Source organism: Danio rerio, chromosome 5 (genome assembly GCF_049306965.1).
Source record: "Danio rerio strain Tuebingen ecotype United States chromosome 5, GRCz12tu, whole genome shotgun sequence".
Taxonomy (NCBI): domain Eukaryota; kingdom Metazoa; phylum Chordata; class Actinopteri; order Cypriniformes; family Danionidae; genus Danio; species Danio rerio.
Window position 1 is genome coordinate 16712918 of NC_133180.1, and position 22083 is coordinate 16735000.

Genomic DNA, 22083 nt, shown 5'->3' on the forward strand with positions numbered 1-22083 from the left:
TGAAGGTGCCAATTCCATGTGAGCCTAGTTATAAAATATGCAACAGAAAAGGAAATAAACAGAGCATTCTAACATCCTGAATGACACATTTAAAGCATAACCATGCGGTGCAGTGTTACAGAAGAACTGTGTGACTTCTGTTTAAAGCTCTGGTCCCGTGAGAGTTTTATCTGAGGGGAGGAGCCAGAGATCAAAGCAGAGTGATTGTTCAGCACACACTCTATCTCTCTTCTTCCTACATGTTCTCATCCTTCTTTCCAGCACAATGCCAGTTGGGTTACTATAAATACCGGAGAAGGCATTTTGCATGTGTGCGATCCTCACAATGCTCTGGGAACCGTGCTCGTAAATCAGACGTCCCCACGGTGAATTGTGTCTTTGATGGGGCCCTGCTGACGTTATCCTCTAATGAAGAAAAGAGATGATGAGGAGGCCCTACTTTTGCGTCCGTAACTCACAACACTGGAGTGTATTATTACATAAAGCAATTAAGAGGCCCCTGGACACCCACAGATGGAAATGTTTTCTCCCACTGACTGCAGCGGATGGTGTTTTCGCATTTGTATGCGCGAGATGATGTCAACACTTTATGTTTCAGTTTGCTTTTCCGCACACTGTATAACCCAACAGTCAACTTTATCAAATGAAATGAGTGTAGTTAACTTAAAATGGACTGAAAGGTAATCCTACTCATTTTGAAAAGAGTTTTGAACTCTGTGTTGAAGGTATGAGTTTATTAAATACCTCATTTCTCCAACTTAAATGGAGTAAGCTGACAGTACTCATGTAGATTAGTTTAACTCAAATGGTTTGTAGCAATCTGTTTCCTCAAATGGTTTGAGTTGCCTTATTAGTTTTCACAGTACTTTGTTGGTTTGAGTTCTCTACATTTATCTGATTTTACTGTGCTCAAATTGCTTCGTTTACTCAAATGGATTAAGTTCACAGCACTCATTAGGATTCGTTTTTGAACTTAAATGGTTTGTTGCAATTGGTTTCCTCAAATGGTTTGAGTTACCTTAACTTTTTGGGTTTAAAGTGTACAAGTATGCTTACTTTAATTCAGGAAATACTAAATCTAGAAAATAAAAGCATAAAGAGTCCTAATTTTATGACATTCACACAAGCTGGTGAGAAATATTGAATTCGTTTTATTTTTAAAATCAGATTTTATCAAAGCAATTGGTGATAAAATAAGGCCCATAACTGTTTAAATGCTTATGCTAAAATTAATATTTAAAATGCCATAAATATCAGATAAAAAATTATGACTTTAAAAAACTTAAATAACTGTTAATATTATTAAGAAATTCATATTTAAGAAAGTCGACATCAAAATAATGACAGAAAGACAAAATGTAGGCATAATAATGCAGCATTTTGATAGTGACATTATGAAAGTCATAATAGTGACACAAATTTTAAAAGGTAACATAAAAGTTCAAATTTATTTTTGACCAGTTTTTATAGTTAAGTAAATGTCACACATATTCGAGTATGTCATAAAAAGGCAATTGTGTTCGGTATTAATAATAATAGTTATAATTATAATGTTTAGTAAGTAGTAAATTTGTCACCGTGGATCAAGGAAGCAAAGACAAGAGGTTGGATCCAAATGCATTCCATTCATTCATTCAATTATTTTCTGCCGCTTTTCCAGGGACGGGTCGCGGGGTCTTAGGAGAGAACACCAGATTTCCCTCTCTTTACTTCCTCCATCTCCTCCAGGGGTATCCCGAGGCGTTTCCCAGGCCAGCCGAGAGACATAGTCCCTTCAGCCTGTCCTGGGTCTTCTCTGAGGCCTCCTCCTGGTGGGACATGCCTGGAACACCTCCCTAGGTAGGCATCCAGGAGGCATCCGAAACAGATGCCCGAGTCACCTTAGCTGACTTTTCTCGATGTGGAGGAAAAGTGGCTCTACTCCGAGCTCCTCCCAGATGTCAGAGCTCCTCACCCTATCCATAAGAGAGTGCCCTGCCACCCTTCGAAGGAAATTCATTTCGGCCGCTTGTATTCGAGATCTTGTCCTTTCCGTCATGACCCAAAGCTCATGACCATAGGTGAGAGTAGGAAAGTAGATTGACCGATAAAAATCGAGAACTTTGCCTTTCGGCTCGGCTCCTTGTTTACCACAACGGACCGGTACATCGACTGCATTACTGCAGCCGCTGCACCAATCCGCCTGTCAATCTCATGTTCCATCCTTCCCTCACTCATAAACAAAACCCCAAGATACTTAAACTCCTCCACCTGGGGTAAGGACTTTCCTCCATCCTGGGTCTCAAAAAACCCTCATGAGATCCAAATGCAATTTAATGAAAAAGATTATTCGTGCAGGGAAAATCAAGTGAAGTCAAAAAACAAAAACTACTTTATCATGAAAGGCATTAAAAAAATGCAGAAACAAAGCGGTGATCAAAGTACAAAAAAGTAACCAAACAATCATCAAAACATAACGAGAAAGACTATGAACAGGATATGTAGACGACACTCACTGAAACCATACAGTTACCGACAAACAAAAACTCATGCTGCGTCCTAATCCACATACTATACATCCTAAATAGTATTTGAAAATAGAATTAGTATGTCCCAAACCATAGTATGTTGAAAAGAGTATGCCAGAGGTTCCCGGATGGTTTACTATTTCCGGTAAAAAATTTAAGTGTAGAAGCGTCCATGCTGATATAGCCCACAATACAATGCGCATTGGACACAAATTCGATTAGAACTACAAACGTGTATGAAAATTGTAAATAAACTACAAACATGATGGACGCGCGAGACCAACCGTCAAGCAGAGAGGCTTCAGTAAAGATGTTTGATTGACTGTTAGTCAACATCTAGCCCACTGGAAAATACTTAAATCGCATTATCTGTGTTATAGTTCATCTGCAAAAACATACTGAACTTATTTAAAGATGCGTTTGGACGTTTAAACATCTGAATGCAGAATTATCCAAAGAGCTGAGGAGATTTCTCTGCATGAAAGACTGAATGGGAGATTAACCTGCTGCTGCTTCTCCAATAAGGTAGGAAATTAAATTTGGCAGAAATGTGTATGATGTGTGGATGATTGACTGGGGGCATAATGAGCAACACAAAGATCTGTTAAGAGGAAGTAGTATGTTCCAAAGCTTGCATACTCTTCTGTTGCACACTCAAAAGTATAAACTTTTTTTTTTTCACAAATATAAGTATAGTAGTATAAGTATGCAAACTGGGTATGCATACTTGCATCTGCATTGACTGGTGTGTGCAATGTGTATAAATAGTCCAAACAATTCATGATGATGGTATTCAGCTGTGTGTGATTAATGGTGAATGGTGACCGGTGTGTGCAATGGCATGCTGGGAAATGTAGTTCCTGAATGATGCAAGTAGTATGTCAGCGATCTTCCAGGAACAGTTCGCTGGTTATGTGACACAAATTATAATAATTAGTGTGATTTCTGAAGCATCATGTGATACTGAAAATGAGGCTAACATTCAACCTTACAACAAAGATAAATTGCTTTTTACAATAAAAATACAATTAAATTGACAGATAAAAAATAGTCATAATTAAGACAAAAAGTTGACATTATAATAAGGACAGAAAGACAAAATGTAGGCATAATTATGACTTAGAAAGATGAAATAGTGACATGAATTATAAACGGTAACGTAAAGGGTAAAATAGATTTTGACAAATTTTATTATTTATTTATTTGACTTGATATACAACTATTTCATAATTCTGGCAATAAATACATTTCAAAATATAACGATTCCATGAAAAAGCTGTTGTTTTTTAGTATGAATAATGATTTTAAAAATACATATTTTTAACAGCAAAGTTTGCAGCATCGTGTGACACAATAATGGGGCTAATGAAAATTCAACCTTGCAACAATGATAAATTACTTTTTTAAATTTAAGATGCAATTAAATTAGGAAAACATTAATTATGAATTAGCTATACTAATAAAAACACAAATTTTAATATTTGTTAAAATACCCTTTTATCAAAATGTAAAACATTTAAAACTGTTATTATATAAATTGTTGAAATGATGGCATTCATAAGTCATATTTAAGACAAATGATGCAAGACATTATGATGATGACAAACTAAAAGTCGACATGTTAAAAAATGCTATTTGTGTTGGAGCAACATTAAGGAATTATGTTAACTTATTAGTGTTTACAAATTAAGTAGATTAAACATAAAACAATAAAGTTGCCCCCCAAAAAAACTCAAGAATTGTGTTGTTGCAACTCAATTAAAATAAGTAGTCTGAACGAACAGCAAACGTCATTTTTTTTTTTTTTTTTTTTTGTAGTAAGGCAGATGAGTGATTTTCAAAGATGACATTGAGGTAAATGTTAAATAGTAGGCCTAACTTACAAACTTTAAAGTGTATTAAATTGACTTGATGTTCAAATATGTCATTGTTTTGGCAGTAAATCAATTCCAAAAAAAATCTTCATAATGTCTTTAAAGTCATTACTATTGTCATAGACTTTGTATACATGTTTTCCCCTCTTACAATGTGAAAATTGGCTTCCAGTAACATTTTACTGTAGGCCTTATTTTGAGGGGCACATAAACCGATCATATTTATCTCTTTATTAGTTATAGCATGCCATAAACATGAATGGATTTTCCAAAGTATGTTGAAATAAAAGTAGGATACAATTCGCTAAATTCTATAGCTTGTGTAATTGCTAATTTCAACAACATCAACAAAACGGCCTTAAAATAACCCCACTTAACATTAATTCTCGGCCATTTAATTTTGAGATGGATTCAGTAAATTTAGAATATTCTATCTGCCTAGCATGTAGGCTATTCAAAACAACATTAGTACTATTTCATTGACTGTGAACAACGTTATTTCGATATTCATTGGCTGCTAGAATACTTTTCAGAAATTACATTATATTTTATTTATATTAAATATGAACATTATATTAATATTTAACCGATCTAACCTCAATCCATTCAGTGTCCATAAACAAAAATAACTAAATGTACCGTATTTTTTGTACTTTTCCTATATAACCAATCGAGCCCTTGGCCTAATTGTTGATCAATAATTCAAAAGCTCAGTTGCTCAACGTTTGCCTCACAACACACAAACACTTTCAGCAGTGTGAACTGATCTACTGTAGCCTATATCAAAACCTCTCACACGCAGATGGTTTAAGTCATCGGCTCCACAGGTGATCAGCCTGTGGCATTCAGAAAAGAAAACACACACACTTTTCCCCCAAACACCACCAGAGGGCAGAGTTGAATCGAATTACCTGATGTTTTTACTTTCCTCCTCCCTTTCACTTCCATGCACATGCAACACACAAACAATTACGAGTGGAGAAATCGTGTAATTGTTTGTGGTTTATACGGTGTAGGTGACCATATGAACCACAGACGATTACCGCTTTTCTCCATTTGCAATTGTTTATGCACAACATTTCTGCCTGCTTCTAAATGGTTTTTGATGTGTAAGGATTCTCCAAGTTTATGCGTATATTAAATGAAATACTACAGTAGCTTAAAGTAAATACTTGGCTATGATGATTTTGAACTATATTTTAGTTAAGCACGAGTTAATGTGTTGTGGTAATTCTATAGTTGGTAATACTGCAACTTTAGAAATACAAACAGATGACCAATTACTTTTCTACAAATAGCATATGTTATACTACAATGCACCATGGTTTACTGTAATACAACTAATATATAGTACAGCATTTATTACAGTTTGTCAGTTCACTATAGTTAATATTAATATATGCGGTAGCAATATTTTTATAAAGTGTTATAAATACTAAAATATACAGTATACTTTAGTAGGGTTCAAAAACACTATAGTATTTACTACAGTATAAATTGCTATAGTATTTTTTCATGTTGGGGTGCCTTTGGGTGATTTTTTTATTCATTCATTTTCCTTTGCCTTAGTCCCTTTATTCATCAGGGCTCACCACAGTGGAATGAACCGCCAACTTATCCAGCATATGTTTTACACAGTGGATGCCCTTCCAGCTGCAACCCAGTACTGGGAAACATCCATATACGCTAATTCACACAAATATACAACAGCTAATTTTAGTTTATTCAATTCGCCAATAGTGCATGTCTTTGGACTGTGGGGGAAACCGGAGCACCCAGAGGAAACCCAAGCGAACATGGGGAGAACATGCAAACTCCACATATGCAGACTCGAACCTGCAAACTTCTTTCTGTAATGCGACAGTGTTAACCACTGAGCCATTGTGTCACTTCAACTTACAGTGATGAGGTGTTTAATTAACTCATTACCTTTGACAATGAGTTCAAAACTCTTTTTAAATGAGTAGAGGTAACTTTCAGTAAATTTTGAGTTAACTACACTCTTTCATTTGATGAAGTTGACTGTTGGGTTTTACAATGTGCAGTGTGGTGTAGTTTACTCACGGTTGTTTGGTGCTGTTGGTTATATGTGGCTGGTACTGGCTGTAGTGAGTAATCAGAAAATTCAGCTTTGGAACAAATATATAAATTACATTTTGATATAAAAAATACAATTAAAATAAAATAATATTCTTAAAAATGTATTAAAATAGATAAATATTATCTATTATTATCTAAATAATATATATTTCACAAGGTTTTTACTGTTTTCACATTTTTAAAAACATTTTAAAATCTTTCGGATGCCAGGCGATATCCACTTTTGTACTATATGTTAAGAAACTGCTTGTGTTGTGAGAGTTAAAAGTGAGCTATTGTGAGTAAGTTCACTCTGCAAAGTTCTGCAAAAGTGCCCACTGTTCAAGAAACCCATTTAAAGTTAATCTAACCTAAAATCTTAGTAAATTGAACAACTTAATTGTACCTTTTTGAACTTGGGCACACAAACAAGCTTGCATGTCTTTAGAAATTTAATTAAACGTATGCTCAGTCATAAGACCTACACGATTCAAGCTTGGGAAACTTTGCTTGCTTCTGCTGCCTTTTGTTTCGTTTTTTTGTTTTTTGCTTTGTTTTAAGCAATCATCCGTATTTTACTTTTATTTTTGACAGCAAACACTCGTCTTCTTTGTCCAGAACAAAAGCACTATTGTAAAGTCTTCTGCTTATCAGAGGGTTTTCGCCGTTTATATTTCTCTCTCAGGACATGGATCAATGAAAACAGAAGAGGCCCTTTGTTTATCAACCCTTGAGGGCCTGCATACGATTTCGCATGGAAATGTCTGTGGGGAGATAGTAAACATAGAGTTTTTATAATTGTTTAACATTACAGCCACTTAAACGCTGAACCGTGGCAACTATCGTTTGCACCTTTTACACTTATCGGTCAGTTGTTTTTTTCTCATCTTGTTTCCTAACAGTCTGTACACAGATGTTTTTAGAGATTCTAAGTGATTCTTTGACTCATGATGGAATGCTTATTGTGATGAACAAGTGACTGTGCATGCAAATGTAAAGCTTGTATGACCACACTGCAAAACAATGCTTTTCTTACTAAGAATTTCGGGTCCCACTTTATATTAAGTGGTCTTAACTAATAAGTACTTACACATGAATTAATAGTTTGTTACAATGTACTTATTATGTAAATACATGTATTAACTGTGTACTTATGCTTGATTAAATACCTGTATGTATTACATCTGTAATTAACTTTTTTTAATTACATTTGTAAATACAATGTTGACCATCCCTTACACCTTAACCCACCCTTAAACCTACCCATACCACCAAACCTGTTCATAACCCAACTCAAAAGCACCACAAGTGTTCTCAAATACATCATAAACACAGTAAGTACATTGTATTTCTTTTTTGATGGAAGTACATAGTAGTTAAGGACACTTAATATAAAGTGGGACCGGATTTTGCTTTGTTTCTTGTACAAATATCTAAAAATTCTTAAATCAAGAAGCATTTTCTCTGTTGCGCCTTGCGTTTTGACGGTGCACTCTGCGCCTGCAGTCAGAAAAAAATCTTCTGAAAAAAAGCATCTGAGCATCAAAACCATAGATACGATTGTCTGTCAACAAAAAGTCAACAAAAACGCAATGCATTGCTCCTGGCGTTTTCAGAACTGAAAGCATGTTTCACATCCAACATCAAAACCAATATTATTTCTATGCCATAATTCTCATAAGTCTCTTTCATAATTCAGAATTTGTCTTCTTACAATTTACTCTGGACAAGTATCGCTTTAAGGAAAGCCCTTATGCAAATTATTAACCTCTGTTCTTAATCTGTTCTAAATTTAGAACAGAGCCATTCACTCCAAATTCACTAAAAGAACAAGTTTAAAAACAAACTCATGTGCATACACACGTGTTGTGTTGGGAATTGTTTTTTGTGAGAAGTTCAAGTGGGCATATACAGTTGAAGTCTGAATTATTATTATTGTTATTTTCTTTTCTTTTTAAAAATATTTTCCAAATGATGTTTAACAGAGCAAAGAAATGTTCACAGTATGTCTGATAATGTCTGTTTTTCTGGAGAAAGTCTTATTTGTTTTATTTCAGCTAGAATAAAAGCAGTTTTTAATTTTTTTTAAACCATTTTAAGGTCAAAATTATTAGTTCCTTTAAGCAATATTTTTTCGATCGTCTACTGAACAAACCATCATTATACAACAACTTGCCTAACTACCCTAACCTGCCTAGTCACCCTAATTAACCTAGTTAAGTTTTTAAATGTCACTTTAAGCTGTGTAGAAGTGTCTTGAAAAAATATCTAGTCAAATATTATTTACTGTCATCATGTCAAAGATAATATAAATCAGTTATTAGAAATACTGATTATACATAGATAATAGATGATACTGACTATACATAAAACTATTATGTATAGAAATGTGTTGAAAAAAAATTTCTCTCCGTTAAACAGAAATTAGGGGAAAAAATAAACAGGGCCAATAATTTAGGAGGGCTAATAATTCTGACTTCAACTGTAAATATGAAAAACGTAAGCAGTTATTAGTGAATAAGACCCAGTTGTTTTATAATCAGATTATTATCAGTTTTTACTTAAAACAAGCTAAATAATCTGCAATTGGGGTAAGATAATCTTGTTTTTGGTTTGAAATGAGATTATGTGCTTGTTTCAAGGAAAAACCCACTTTTTCATTAGAAGTGATCAAAAGAGTTCTGAAAAATTGTACTCAAGTACTTGCCAAAAAATAGTTAAAGTTGAGTAGGAGTATCTGTTTTAATACATCTCAAATTACTTCTTTCATTTATTCATTTTCCTTCAGCTTAGGCTCTTTATTCATCATAGATCGCCACAGCGGAATGAATTGTCAACTTATCCAGCATATGTTTTACACAGCGGATGCCCTTCCAGCTGCAACCCATCTCTGTACCACATGTCTTTGGACTATGGGGGAAACCGGAGCACCCAGAGGAAACCCATGCCAACATGGGAAGAACATGCAAACTCCACACAGAAATGGCAACAGACCCAGCTCGGACTCAAACTAGCGACCTTCTTGCTGCGAGGCAACAGTGCTAACGCCTGAACAGCCCCTAGTGAGTATCTTATACCCTGCATATATATATATATAAATTGCTTACATCAGTAAGTTTGTGTAAGTTTAAATCTAAGACTATACATTTAAAATGTGAGACCACAATATATTATATATGACAATATGTGCACAAATCAGGTTGATGCATTAACATGTGGCGCAAACTCTGTGTATATGTGGCTAAAATCTAGCTGACCAACAAACTAAGTGACCAACAGTTGGTGCCGCAAACCCAGCTCCTGCTGCACTGATAGAACACATGCAGTTTATGCATGTATTTGAAAACGTAACATTCTGTAGTGCATGCAGTTATTGTCTAAGGCCATTTGGTCATTTCAGTCATCCTCCCATTTGTCATCTTTGTGTCAGTCTAAACCAGGGGTGCCCAAACCTTTTCTTATAAAGGGCGTCAAGCCAAACTTGATTAACGGTATTTTGGGCCAAAGTTAAATATATGAAACCATATTACAATAAATTTGCCATCGGAAAATTTCCTAATTTGCTAATATTAAAAAAAAACAAAAAAACTTTGCTTTAAAATATATTAATTATGATGCAGTATCATTGTTAACTTTTTATAATAAAGTTATTAAAGTTAAAACATAAACAATCCTATTTATAACACAATGGAGTCTTGTGCATCGTCCTTTACCTGTCAACTGACAGTATTTACATTTTAAAAGTCTGATTAATTTACGACATTTAATTGAAACTTTACATTTTTTTCGTAGCTCCTCAATTAAACAAAGAAACTAAAAGTGACGTTAAATTTGAAATGACGATCTCTGTCAGACATTCACCCCAACCAACTCCCCATCATTCTCCTTCTCTTTTCAGATGGGAAAATGGGCCAAACCAAAGGTTACCATGGGCCAACTTTGGTTGCAACAATGGTTGCATGTGATGATTTTCCATCTTTTTGGACACTTTCACTTTCCACAGAATCCATATGCTTGCTGCATTTATAAATGTATTTATTGATCTCTCTGATGCATTTTTTTATGCAAGATTTGATTAGACAGGACTGATTATTCGGTTATTTTACTTAGCCAATCACCGTAGACAGGAAAAAAATTAGTAAAAGTAAAGTACACATTTTAAGAACTAATTTAAAAAGTACAATTTATCAGAAAAACTACTTTAAAACATTACTTAAACCACTGCTTATTATTTCAATATATTTTACTTGTAGAAAATGCTTCTTGATTTAGGAATGTTATAAGTAAGAAAAAAAGACTAAGACACCAATTTTTCTAATTCTGTAGTAATTTTATAGATTACAACTGAGGGTCTTCTTTAAAAGCAGATGGAGTGAAGCTGTCCTCCTCATCCTCCAAGCGGGTCTGATGACATCATCAGCTGAGAGCTGATCTGCAAGTAATTGTCATGCTGTGGGCGAAAACAGCCTTTTTAACATTCTGAAAGCTCTTTCGGGTTTTCCTGTGTTGAATCAGAACACATGTTGGCCATTTTGGGATCCGCTGTTTCTTTCCGATGCATTCCTGACCTTGAGGAGCGGTGCAGTTGGTTTTCATAAAGCGGACGTCTTCAAAAAGACTCTGGAGCCACTCACATTTTGAATATCTTGGGATGTTATTGCATGAAATTTGTACTCTTTAGTTGTCTGAATTTTGTGCCAACGTTGGTCAAGCAAAGTGCAAGGCAGTTTTGGTAGACAATTATGTGTATGTTTGTGCAGGAAGTACATAAAAAATATGTTTAATGTTTAATGTAATGTCTTTGGGAATTTATATTTATGCCTCTGCTGTCTTACGCAGGTTATTAAAGGAAAATTTCAGCCCAAATTAAAATTTAAACACAAAAGAAGGTATTTTGAAGAATGCTCAGAACCGGTAGCCACTGAAATTCAATCATTCATTCATTCGTTTTCTTTTGGGCTCAGTACCTTTATTAATCTGGGGTCGCCACAGTGGAATGAACCGCCAACTTATCCATCATATGTTTTACACAGCGGATGCCCTTCCAGCTGCAACCAATCACTGGGAAACATCCATGCACACACTATACACTACAGACAATTTAGCCTACCCAATTCACCCTGTACCACATGTCTTTGGACTTGTGGGGCAAACCGGAGAACCCAGAGGAAATCCACGCGAACACGGGGAGAACATGCAAACTCCACATAGAAACACCAACTGACCCATCTGAGGCTAGAACCAGCGACCTTCTTACTTTGAGGCGAATGTGCTACCCAACAACACGGTAGGAGAAATTGACAGAACACCGGTAGCCACCTACATCCAAATACAGAAAAATAAATACTGTAAGTCAGTGGCCAAAGATATTTTGAAGAATGTTCAGAACCGGTAGCCACCATACCTGCCAACACTCTCGTTTTTTTCCGGGAGTCTCCCGTATTTCAGACCCATCTCCCTCCACCCTCCCGTTTTGTTATTTCTCCTAGAAAACTCCCGTAATTCCATCCTCAACTTTTTGGTACAGTCTGTAACACCCCCGATGTTTTGATGTTGGCAGGTATGGTAGCCACTGACATCCATATACAGAAAAATAAATACTATGGAAGTCAATGGCTACCGGTTGCCGACTTTCTTCAAAATATCTTTGGCTATTTACTACCTTTGTATTCCTTTTCTGTATATGGATGTCAAGGGCTACTAGTGTTCTGTTGATTTGTCCTACCTTCTCAGATTGTCCTACCTCCCATTTAAAAAGGTAGCTAGCACATGTTGATGACACATATGCTACCCATCAGATTTGGCTATCAGTGTAAACTTTACTGTGGAGTAGTGTGATATGAAGCTGTAATATCAAACTAACCTACCTAATTGCTAACCCCAACCTCAGAACCGTTCAAATACAGTGTTGGTAGCATAATCTGATGGGTAGGATAAAATGTCAGAGCACCAACATTCTTCAAAATGTATTCTTTTGTGTAAAACAGAAATGGAGAATGAATAAATCATGACAATTTTCAGTTTTGGATGAACGATCCCAACAATATATTATTTGCAAAAAGTTACATCTTGCTAAACTTTGCTTTGAAGATGCACACTTAATGAAATCAAGCTCTGGAACGTAAACAGATTTTCAACGTAAACTTGAGCTTCGTCTGATGAAATGTGTCCATGTTCAAAGTGATTACAAATAAGGGCACTTTGCCGTCAGTCCAAGGTCAAATCTTTGAATGCTTCAAAGGTTCTTTTATTTTTGAAGTGATGAGGCGTTTAACTGAACCCAGAGGGTCTTTGAGTTTGTCTCATTCCTCATGTGAATCAAAGGCAAGATCAAACCCTTTAACTTCTGTTTTAATGTATAGGGTAGTTTTGCTAATCAAAAAGTTTTGCACAGAAGAAGTAAAAACTTCAAGGAACACTCCGCATTTTTTTTTTTTTAAAGAAATGGCTCATTTTATAAGTCATTTGACCATTTTTAAATCCATTCAATCTCTGGGTTTGGTGGGAGCATTTTTAAATTAGCTTAGCATAAATTATGGATTCAGATTAGACCATTAGCATCTCACTCAAAAAATACAAATAAGAGAATCGCTGATGCCGCCCTCACTATTCTGCTGCCCTGTATGCGAAATTGCCTTAAATAATAACTAGGATGCGCCAGCCCTGCATAGGTGCAATAATACTGTGCCATGATGTTACCTAGCTGAGGATTATTATGAGGCACTGCATAATATCATTGTGCTGCAGCCAGAAACAAAGTTCTTTGATCATTACGCCAAAATGAGATTATAATAGCAACTTTTCATTTTCCGTCTTAGTAAACAATGTAGCTACAGAGGGTCAAACTTAGAAAAATCATCATCATTTCTTTTTTTTGAATTGCTAATGGTCTAATCTGTTTAAATGATTTATGCTAAGCTAAGCTAAAAGTGCTCCAGCCAGACCCGGGGATCATCTGACTGGATTAAATTGTAAAACAGGGGAGTTTTAAATGGAGCCTATTTCCAAAAAGGTGGAGTGTTCCTTTAACCCTCATTTTCTGTAACGATTGTCTTTGAGAGTTCCAAATGCCTAAAGAGTACAAAATAATTGTAGTAATTTCAAGATTAACCCCCATTTTATGTTCATCTGACCTAATCACAGGCCCAGCTGCAGAATAAACTTACTGAGGGGCTCTAGTCTGACATGTTAGGTCCTGACAAGGTTTGTCAATCCTAAGAAATTTATTACTGAATGTCTTAGAAGTTTGGAAAAGTTATTTACATATACAGTGCTCAGCATATACGAGTACACCCCTCACAAATCTATCTTTTAAATTCATATATTTAATAGGAAGCTTTACAATATTATATTTGTGCATATATATTTGATTAGTCCAAGGGTCGGGAACTTTTTTCAGCAAAGAGCTATTTCTGATTTTTTTATCAAATGTATTTTTTAAAGAGCAATTAGGGGTTTGTTTATAACAAAACCTTTATTATTTAATAAACAAAACCTTTATTTATGTTCATGCACAACTCACAATGTATGAACAAAGGGAATTTATAGATTTTTTTCTTTTTGCCATCGCCACTAACGAATGTTGTTTGAATTTACATATGCGAAGTTACCATAGAAATGTTAGTTGCTTGCCCTTTATTGATGTCACAATTCATGTTGAACCACAGCATCACATATGCGCATTGCTTAAAAATTACTTTTTTGTAAACTGAGTTCTTATTCATTTTGCTGTAGAAAACTGCTGTAGAAAACTTTGCTGTAGTAAAAAAAAAATTAAAAGGGAACTGGAATTGTATTTTTAATAGGAAACTGATTTCTAGTGACAGTTATAATTTTTTTTTAATTAAAAAATTTTATTGAAAAAGACAGCTGGAGAGCCACATATTTTTGGTCAAAGAGCCACATGTGGCTCCAGAGCCATAGGTTCCCTACCTCTGGATTAGCCAGTACTGAAGCCAAATCTGGAGCTTATCTAACGCAATAACTCACGATAGCAGATCAAAAGTAAAAAATCTAGTACACTGAAATGTATATGTTAAAAAAAAATATTTAAAACAAATTTTTAAAAGAGGAAGATTCAAGAGCAGCAAACAAATGAAAAATGTAGTTGACATTTTGCAGGTTGTATTTTTTTTTGGCAATTTTTTGCTTGAATTTAATTGTATTATCTTTCAATTTCTAAATATGTTTGGCGACTGAAATATTATTAAATACATATATCTGTTTAATAAATCTGTTTTGTTTAAATGCACAAAAATGTCTGACCAATATTCACTGAGAAATGGATACAAATATTCATTTAGAAAATGGGGTGTACTTAACTATGCTGAGCGCTGTAAATAGTGGCACGGTGGCTCAGTGCTTAGCACTGCCAGAAGGTCACTGATTCGAGTCCTGCCTGGGTCAGTTGGCATTTGCGTTTCCCAGTACTGGGTTGCAGCTGGAAGGGCGTCCGCTGCATATAAAATATGCTGGAATAGTTACGATTCATTTGGCTGTGGCAACCTCTGATAAATCGGAGACTAAGCTGAAGAAAAATGAAATGTCTATATATAAACATTGTTTAAATCAGCATAAATAAACCACTTTGATTTTTTTCTTTTTTTAAATATTTCTTATGAGATGTTTAACAGAGCAATGAAACTTTCACAGTAAGTCTGGTAATGTTTGTTCTTCTGGAGAAAGTCTTTTTTTCCCCCTTCGGCTAGAATTAAAGCATTTTTTAATTTTAGTCGATACAGAACAAACTATTGTAATACAATAACTTGCCTAATTACCCTAACCTAGTTAACCTAATTAATTAACCTAGTTAAGCCTTTAAATGCCACTTTAAGCTGTATAGAAGTGCCTTGAAAAATATCTAGTCAAATATTATTTACTGACATCATGACAGATAAAATAAATCAGTTATAAGAAATGAGTTATTAAAACTATTATGTTTAAAAATGTGTTTAAAAAAATTTGCTCTCCGTTAAACAGAAATTGTGGAAAAAAATAAACAGGGGGGCTAACAATACTGACTTCAACTGTCACTCATTCAGTTCATTGTGATCTCACACAGTTCTGTTTTAATCTGTGATTTACTTTGCTTTATTTAATAGGAAGATTAGTGACCTTGCAGAACTGCACTGAACAAAAACTTGATCATTTTGAGTGGTGAGTGTATTTTGAATATAGCAAACAGTTGATTGGCCACACTGTGCACCAGAAATAAGCCGATATGCCTGTGATATGTCTGTTTTTGCAAAGCTGCAATAACACATTGTAAATAGAGCATTTTGATGCTTTCCAGACCGCACTAGAGCCAATTTTACTTTTGCCAATAATCTGCTGCTATGCTTCAACTGAGAGTTTGATTTTGTTTAAGGATGCTTAGCACTCTTTCCCACTTACTGGGTCTACTTCATTAAAACCCATTTGATAGATAAATGTACGGAATTACAAAACAGTCTAGACTTTTAAGGTATAAAAATCTATGTTTAAAAATACACAAAACTGTGTTAAGTTCATTTAAAAATGTACTACAGAGGTCAGTCAAATAAACTCTACAGTAAATGCAAAATCATTTTGAGGTTTGTGGTCGCTTTAAGGTAGTCTCCCCAAAGTTTAGCTCACAGTCGGCTAATTAGCCACACTATTAAAGAGAATGTTTACTAATCTCCCAACAAAAGTAATAAAACGTTTTGTGGCTACAACATAACCGAAATGGCAATTTCTACAATAGTTTTAAAAGCTGCTAGTGCGCAACACAAACATTTGAGCGTATGAATCATCCAAACAGAGTCGCTCCTCCTTAACGAAAAGAGTGAATTAGACTTTAGCCAATCGGTTCTTTTGAACGAGTCTTGTAAACGAACCAACCACTTCCACGCAACTCTTGTTTAGCTAGAATAACTTTTTCTTCCTTTATAAACTTTTTTTTTTCACGATAAGAATAATATTGTTTTTTATCAGATTTATTTTGGCTACTTAGTCTTTTACCTTAAATGTTTTAAACCATACCAGTGTATTATAGGCTATATTGCATTATCCTATTTTTCAACCCTTTGTTAATGGATGCTAAATCATTGGCTACTGTAGAATCAACTACAATGAACTGTAATAAATACTTTAATTTTCACTACAGTAAACTGTGGTGTATTTTTAGAATAATATACCCTAAAGTTGTAGAAAAGTACAGTACTGGGTCTTTTGTATGGGTTATATTGTTTTACAATTGCAACTGTATATTTACCACAACAGACTAATTCATAATTCCGCAGTCAAAGGCAATCTTTACTATAGTAAATTTTATAGTAGGCTATGGGTTGGCAAACATGCCCAGCACCTGACAAACCTGAATTGTCTTTTCACTTGTGGGAATGATTATCCTGGAACAGCCTATACTCTTTCTCATGAAGATTTATATAGGAGAATTTAAATATAGAACAATAAGAAACAAGCTGGTTAAGATGTGAAAACTTGACTCGTCACCCACACGAGTCAGTGAACAAATCTTTAAGCGAATCGATTGAAATGAATCGAGTCGTTTGGGCGAATCGCAATCCCCAGCACTAGAATGGAGAGGGTCAGGAAGATCGGTGGGTGGGGTTAACCCTTTGTGGAAAAAAAATTAAGGAATCACGTGTTCCCAGATCAAAGGAGATCCGCTTTGTACAGAGAGCGCGAGCAGCAGCCAGCGAGGCATAAGCGAGCGCGCGAGCAATGCGATAGTCCGGGCAGCAATGCTGAAATAAGCCACGACATTCTTCTCAAGGACAAACTTTTATTTTTAATGATCGCTCCTCTCGTTTCGCACCATCCGTCGCGTTTGATTGCTTTGCTCTTTTCGGTGCTGTGTGTGTGTTTTTCGAGAGGGAGCTCCCTCCTCTGAACATTTGATTCTGAACCGACACTTTTTGAAGACCCTTGGAAATTATGTTCCGATCGGCGCTGATCCAACCGGCAAGATGATGATTTTACCGAGGACTGGGTTCGGTCGCGGTGCTGATTCGGTGGTCTTGGTGTTGCTTTGGGTTTTAGGAAGCGTCCTGGCCAAGGATACTGCCTTTGTGGAAGTTGTGCTTTTTGAGTCGAGCCCAAATGGTGATTATACCACTTACACGACAGGTTTGCAAGGGCGCTTCTCCAGAGCCGGAGCCACTATCAGCGCAGAGGGCGAGATCGTGCAAGTATGTTTCTCTCTCTATCAGTGCACTTGCATGGGCATTTTACACTCGAACCTCGTGTCTAACAACTTGCTTTCTCGCTCGCACTCCGCAACTTTGTTTTTCTCTTTCTTTTCAAGGGGGTGTGGGGTTGCACTTCACTACGTGAGGATGGTACAAGCCCAGAACTATGCGGTCGCAAAATGGCCTCTTGTCTTGCAAAACACACAAACGTACTTGCAAAACAAAAAAAGTTACTTTGATGCACAACTTGAATGAATGATATTATGTCGCTAGTGAAGACTCTTTAACGCGGTGAACACTTTGTAGCGCGCGGGTGACAGCGGTAAACATATGTCAGAGGTTATCCATTTTAATAAGCGCATTTCTTAGATCTTCTGCAGCGTTATAATGCCAAGTGTCAGCGTTGATTCATAGCTGAAGGATTCCCGCAGTCAATGAACACCTTGGAAAGGGGTTGCGGATTATAAATATGCGATTTGGAACCAGGGAAAAGTCGTGGGATTCCGTAGTTCAACTTTACAAAGTCTTGAATAGATTTTGCGTTGAGAGTCTTTTGGCTGCTTAAACATGAGCTTTGTGTGCCTTTAGGGTCTTTAAAATGACATGTATGCAGGTTGTGATTTTAATAGTTTTCACAGAGTACATGTGATCATTCTAGTTTTGCTTAAAGCATCATGTAAACAAGAATAATGTTTGGAAATCCAGGCCCACAAATGTACACATTTAGCATTGAGGTAAAGTTGTATATTCGCACATTCCTGTAGTGACAACTTTTGACATGCTCCTTACATTGTTTACCATGTTACTTTGAATGTTTGATCAGAAATCACATGTAAACATGAGTTCAAAACCGCATTAACACTATTTAATTGACTGTAAGCATTGTTGTACGTTGATAGTCGCAGGCTGCTAATATGATTTCACTATTTAGAGTTGCAAAGAATACTTTTTTGAAATTATATTATTGAGGAGAAAGAGAATGTAAATATAAATCCAACTTTACCTCTATATTTAGCCCCTAAACATGCCCTGCTATTTGTAGTTTGCTTGATAAAAGATTTAAAAACTAAAATAATATTGAAATTAAGCATTTTAACATGAATAAATAACAAGCAAACATGTTGAAGTTAAATAATCAGGTGAGATAAATTAGAGGAAACATGTATATTGTCTGAATTTGCTTGATAAAAGATTTAAAAACTAAAATATCTGTCAAAGTTATGATTTTTTTTCTTTTTTAATGTGCATGACTTCTAGAAAATAAAAATATGTGTAAACGAATTAATAAACTAAGGAGCTGAATTAAGAAATGTGTATTTTGTTGTTATTTTAAGATATCTCAAGGCCTCTTTGTGGGCCCAGGACCCCCTGGTTAAGATTCAGGTAAAGTTAGTTTTATATTCACACGTTGAGACTTTCTCCTTAATAATATCAATTAGAGCTGGGCGATATGGCAAAAATGCAATCTCGATACTTATTTTACACATTAAACGATAACGATATATATTTTGATCAGATGCTCATGATAACCGATTAAGGTTAACCGAAGGGGTGCATTTTTAACCGATTAATGGTATCAGTTAAATGATTAAAGAATATTACTTTATATATTTTTAAAGTCTGGCTGCACAAGGGGCCGATCACAGCGACCACAGTTTTTGCGTTGAGAGGGGCATCTTTTGAATAGTTTACTAATGGCTGCGAGTGTTTTGTGGCGCCCTGTTTGCTGTTGCAAGCTGTGCTTTTATAGACTATTTAATTTATTGTTTTTATTTATTTAATTCTGTTTTTCTATGCTGTTGAAAACACCGCAGATACACGAAGATGTTCGGTATGCTGTTGTTCACATGTTAAAATAAATCAGTATTTTAAAATGCAATATTCAATGTTTCGAACATAAAATAGACAATTCAGTTATTATTTTTTATTAAATCGTAATTTAATATTAATCTGGCCAGTTAATATGCTAATATTCGGTTAACAAGCGGCGGTTGCTGGTTGGCAAAATTACCTGAAATGAGCATTCCTAATTTCGATATAAGTTGTTAAAACTTCCAGATTTAAAAGAGTACCCCAACAGTAACTGAAGCCACAAAAATTAAAGCGTCTATTAAATGGCGAAACCTTTTCAGCCAATAACTTTTTAGTGGCCGAAAATTCTGTACATCTCTAATATCAACACACTTTTAAATTCCCATTGTTGCACATTTCTGCAATTTTGATAGGCTCTTACATCAATATAGAGTTAAAAAGTCCAGAACTTGTCATTGTTATTGACATCAATTTTATCGTGATACGATATATAATATCGTTTATTGGCCTAGCCCTAATATCATTTCCAAAAAGTATTATTTGCAAATGCTAAATAGTGAAATCATAATAGCAACCAATGTCTGTCAACGTACAACATTGTTCATAGTTAAACAAATAGTGCAAATGTTGTTTTTAAGACATAATCACGTGTGATTTTCAGACCGATTATTCAAAGTACCATGGTAAACAATATGGGAGCATGTCACACGTTGTCACTGAACGAATGTGCGAATATATAATCAATGTTACCTTAATTGGGTTAAGGAACCACTGCTTTAGTAATTAGTGCATGTTTAAGACCTTCAAGATGACCGGAGGTTACTTCTGAATGAGAGTAATTAACAATATTATAGTGTATAGCTTAAATGTTCATGACACCTGTCATATTAATGTCCTTAATTTAAAGTTAATTGAAGTCTGTGAGAAGTCTTCTCCATGACGCTGTCCAGATGACCACTCTGCTTAAATAATGCCTCCACAGGGACCTGTGCTATTTAATCAATAGTTTATAAACCATCACACCTCCGCGTGTGATTTATTCCTAATATTGCACACAAGCGGCTTTGTGTTCTCCAAGGAAAGTTTTGCAACCCTTCTGAGGAGCACCCATTTTGATGATTTGTTGAAAGTTTGTAATTCATCCCCCTCCTCTTGTGAAAACAGAGAACAGGCATCAAAGAGCGAGACGTTATTGAATGCCATGCCAAGAGGAATAATCTGTCCCTTAAACACTTGCTTAGAGTTTAACGCTGTTGGCAGAAGTGCACTGTGGGAACTTACGGTGGCTGTAACGTGAACACTGTGAAGGTAAAAGGATGCAATGAACTCGGATCAAAGCGAATGCATGAAGTGTGTGCGCTTGATTTTTTTGGAGATGCTGCAAATGCTTGGTGAACGCAAAGAAAATCTATATTTTGGAAAAAGTATGTACCCGAGCTGTTTGCGCATGCAGTATCTTTCGCAAGCTTCTTTCTATTCCTGTGCTTTTCTTTCACATTCCTCTCTGCGGTTTTAGTGTAGAAAAATGAAAAATACAGGCTTTTTTACATCCAGGTCTGCTGTGTCTGTCCCACATCATTGGCTAGTGTGTGTTTACAGTTGTGTACTTAGTAATGTTAGACCGTTCCCATGTATAGGATTAGTGAGTATCGCATTCTTCAAAATGGCAAGTGGTGATCATCGTTTTTCAGGGATGGCAGAGGAGATCGCTTTCTCTGTTGTGGGACGAAATGAGAGATTTAGCGGTTTAGATATTTAGACTGGCTATACATCCATTTAGCACGGGCCATTTGGCTCTATCTTTAAACCCTGCTGAGATGCTGGACTTCAGCTTTACGTTGAGATGCCTTTGAGGTTTGCCGTAGTTTTAGATGGTAACTTTTGTCCAAGTTAAGAGGGATTATGTATTCTTGTAATCACTGTGCACACATTTTTTTAGATCTGTCTCTCATCTTCTCATTTTCTAAACTGCTCTGCCATGCATCATTCGCAATTTTCTTTTCAGCAGTGTCATAATTTCATGTGGATTTGAAATGTTGAAATGTGTTTACCCTAATTGATTGGATTTTGTTGAAGTCGGGTGAACTAGAACCATATGAAGATATTTTGTGAGATTTCACTGAGATCTTTGACCTCTGTATGAAATAAGTCATCTGTTTGACAGTACAGTTGCGCAATTGAATTTGCATGCTAAAACATTTTGTTGCACCATTTTTGGAGTTCTTCGCTTGTTTTTTTTTTTTTTTTGAGCATTTTTGTGTAATTGTTTTTAAACCTGAAAGTTTTCTTGCAAAACACAGATGCTGTGCGCAGTTTTTGTTTGTGCCATGATTCATTTTTAATTCCTGTGATTGCTTTCATTATAAAAAGTTTAGTTTTGATGGGTGTTCTTGAGAATTCAATTACGTAGGTGATTTACACTGTAAGAATTGTTTACACCACATTATTGATTTGGAGGCTTGAAACCCAAATTTTTTAAAAATCTGCTTCAAGGTCAAGTTTTTAAAAATGGTTATGCAGTTATCTCCTTATAAACTCCAAATCTTGTGTTTCTTTCAAAAGAGCCTTCGCCAATTACAATCCGGTACACATAATACATTGTTTGATTGTTTTCAAAATTCATAGATCCATGTGAATGGG

General features: G+C 35.4%; 1 protein-coding gene and 1 long non-coding RNA gene across 4 annotated transcripts in view; both read left to right on the forward strand.

Annotated features, from left to right (window-relative positions):
• The first annotated feature begins 1660 nt into the window (after window positions 1–1660).
• LOC137495568 (uncharacterized) lies at window positions 1661–11254 on the forward strand. Of its 2 annotated transcripts, none has more exons than XR_011015445.2 (3): window positions 1661–1839; window positions 9323–9522; window positions 10359–11254. It is a non-coding gene; the product is annotated as an uncharacterized lncRNA (long non-coding RNA). The 2 variants fall into 2 exon arrangements; XR_012406756.1 differs by lacking the exon at window positions 1661–1839 and adding an exon at window positions 2888–3032 and having other exon boundaries at window positions 10359–11249.
• A 5891-nt stretch (window positions 11255–17145) lies between these two features.
• The window catches only part of znrf3 (zinc and ring finger 3), a 135800-nt gene continuing 130862 nt past the window's right edge, over window positions 17146–22083 (forward strand). Inside the window, exon 1 of one of the 2 annotated variants that reach the window (XM_073950455.1) lies at window positions 17146–17651. Coding sequence is in view for 1 of the 2 variants with exons in the window: in NM_001308555.1 (NP_001295484.1) it covers window positions 17410–17631 (222 nt within the window). In the remaining variant the exon portion in view is untranslated. 2 annotated transcript variants of the gene reach the window in all.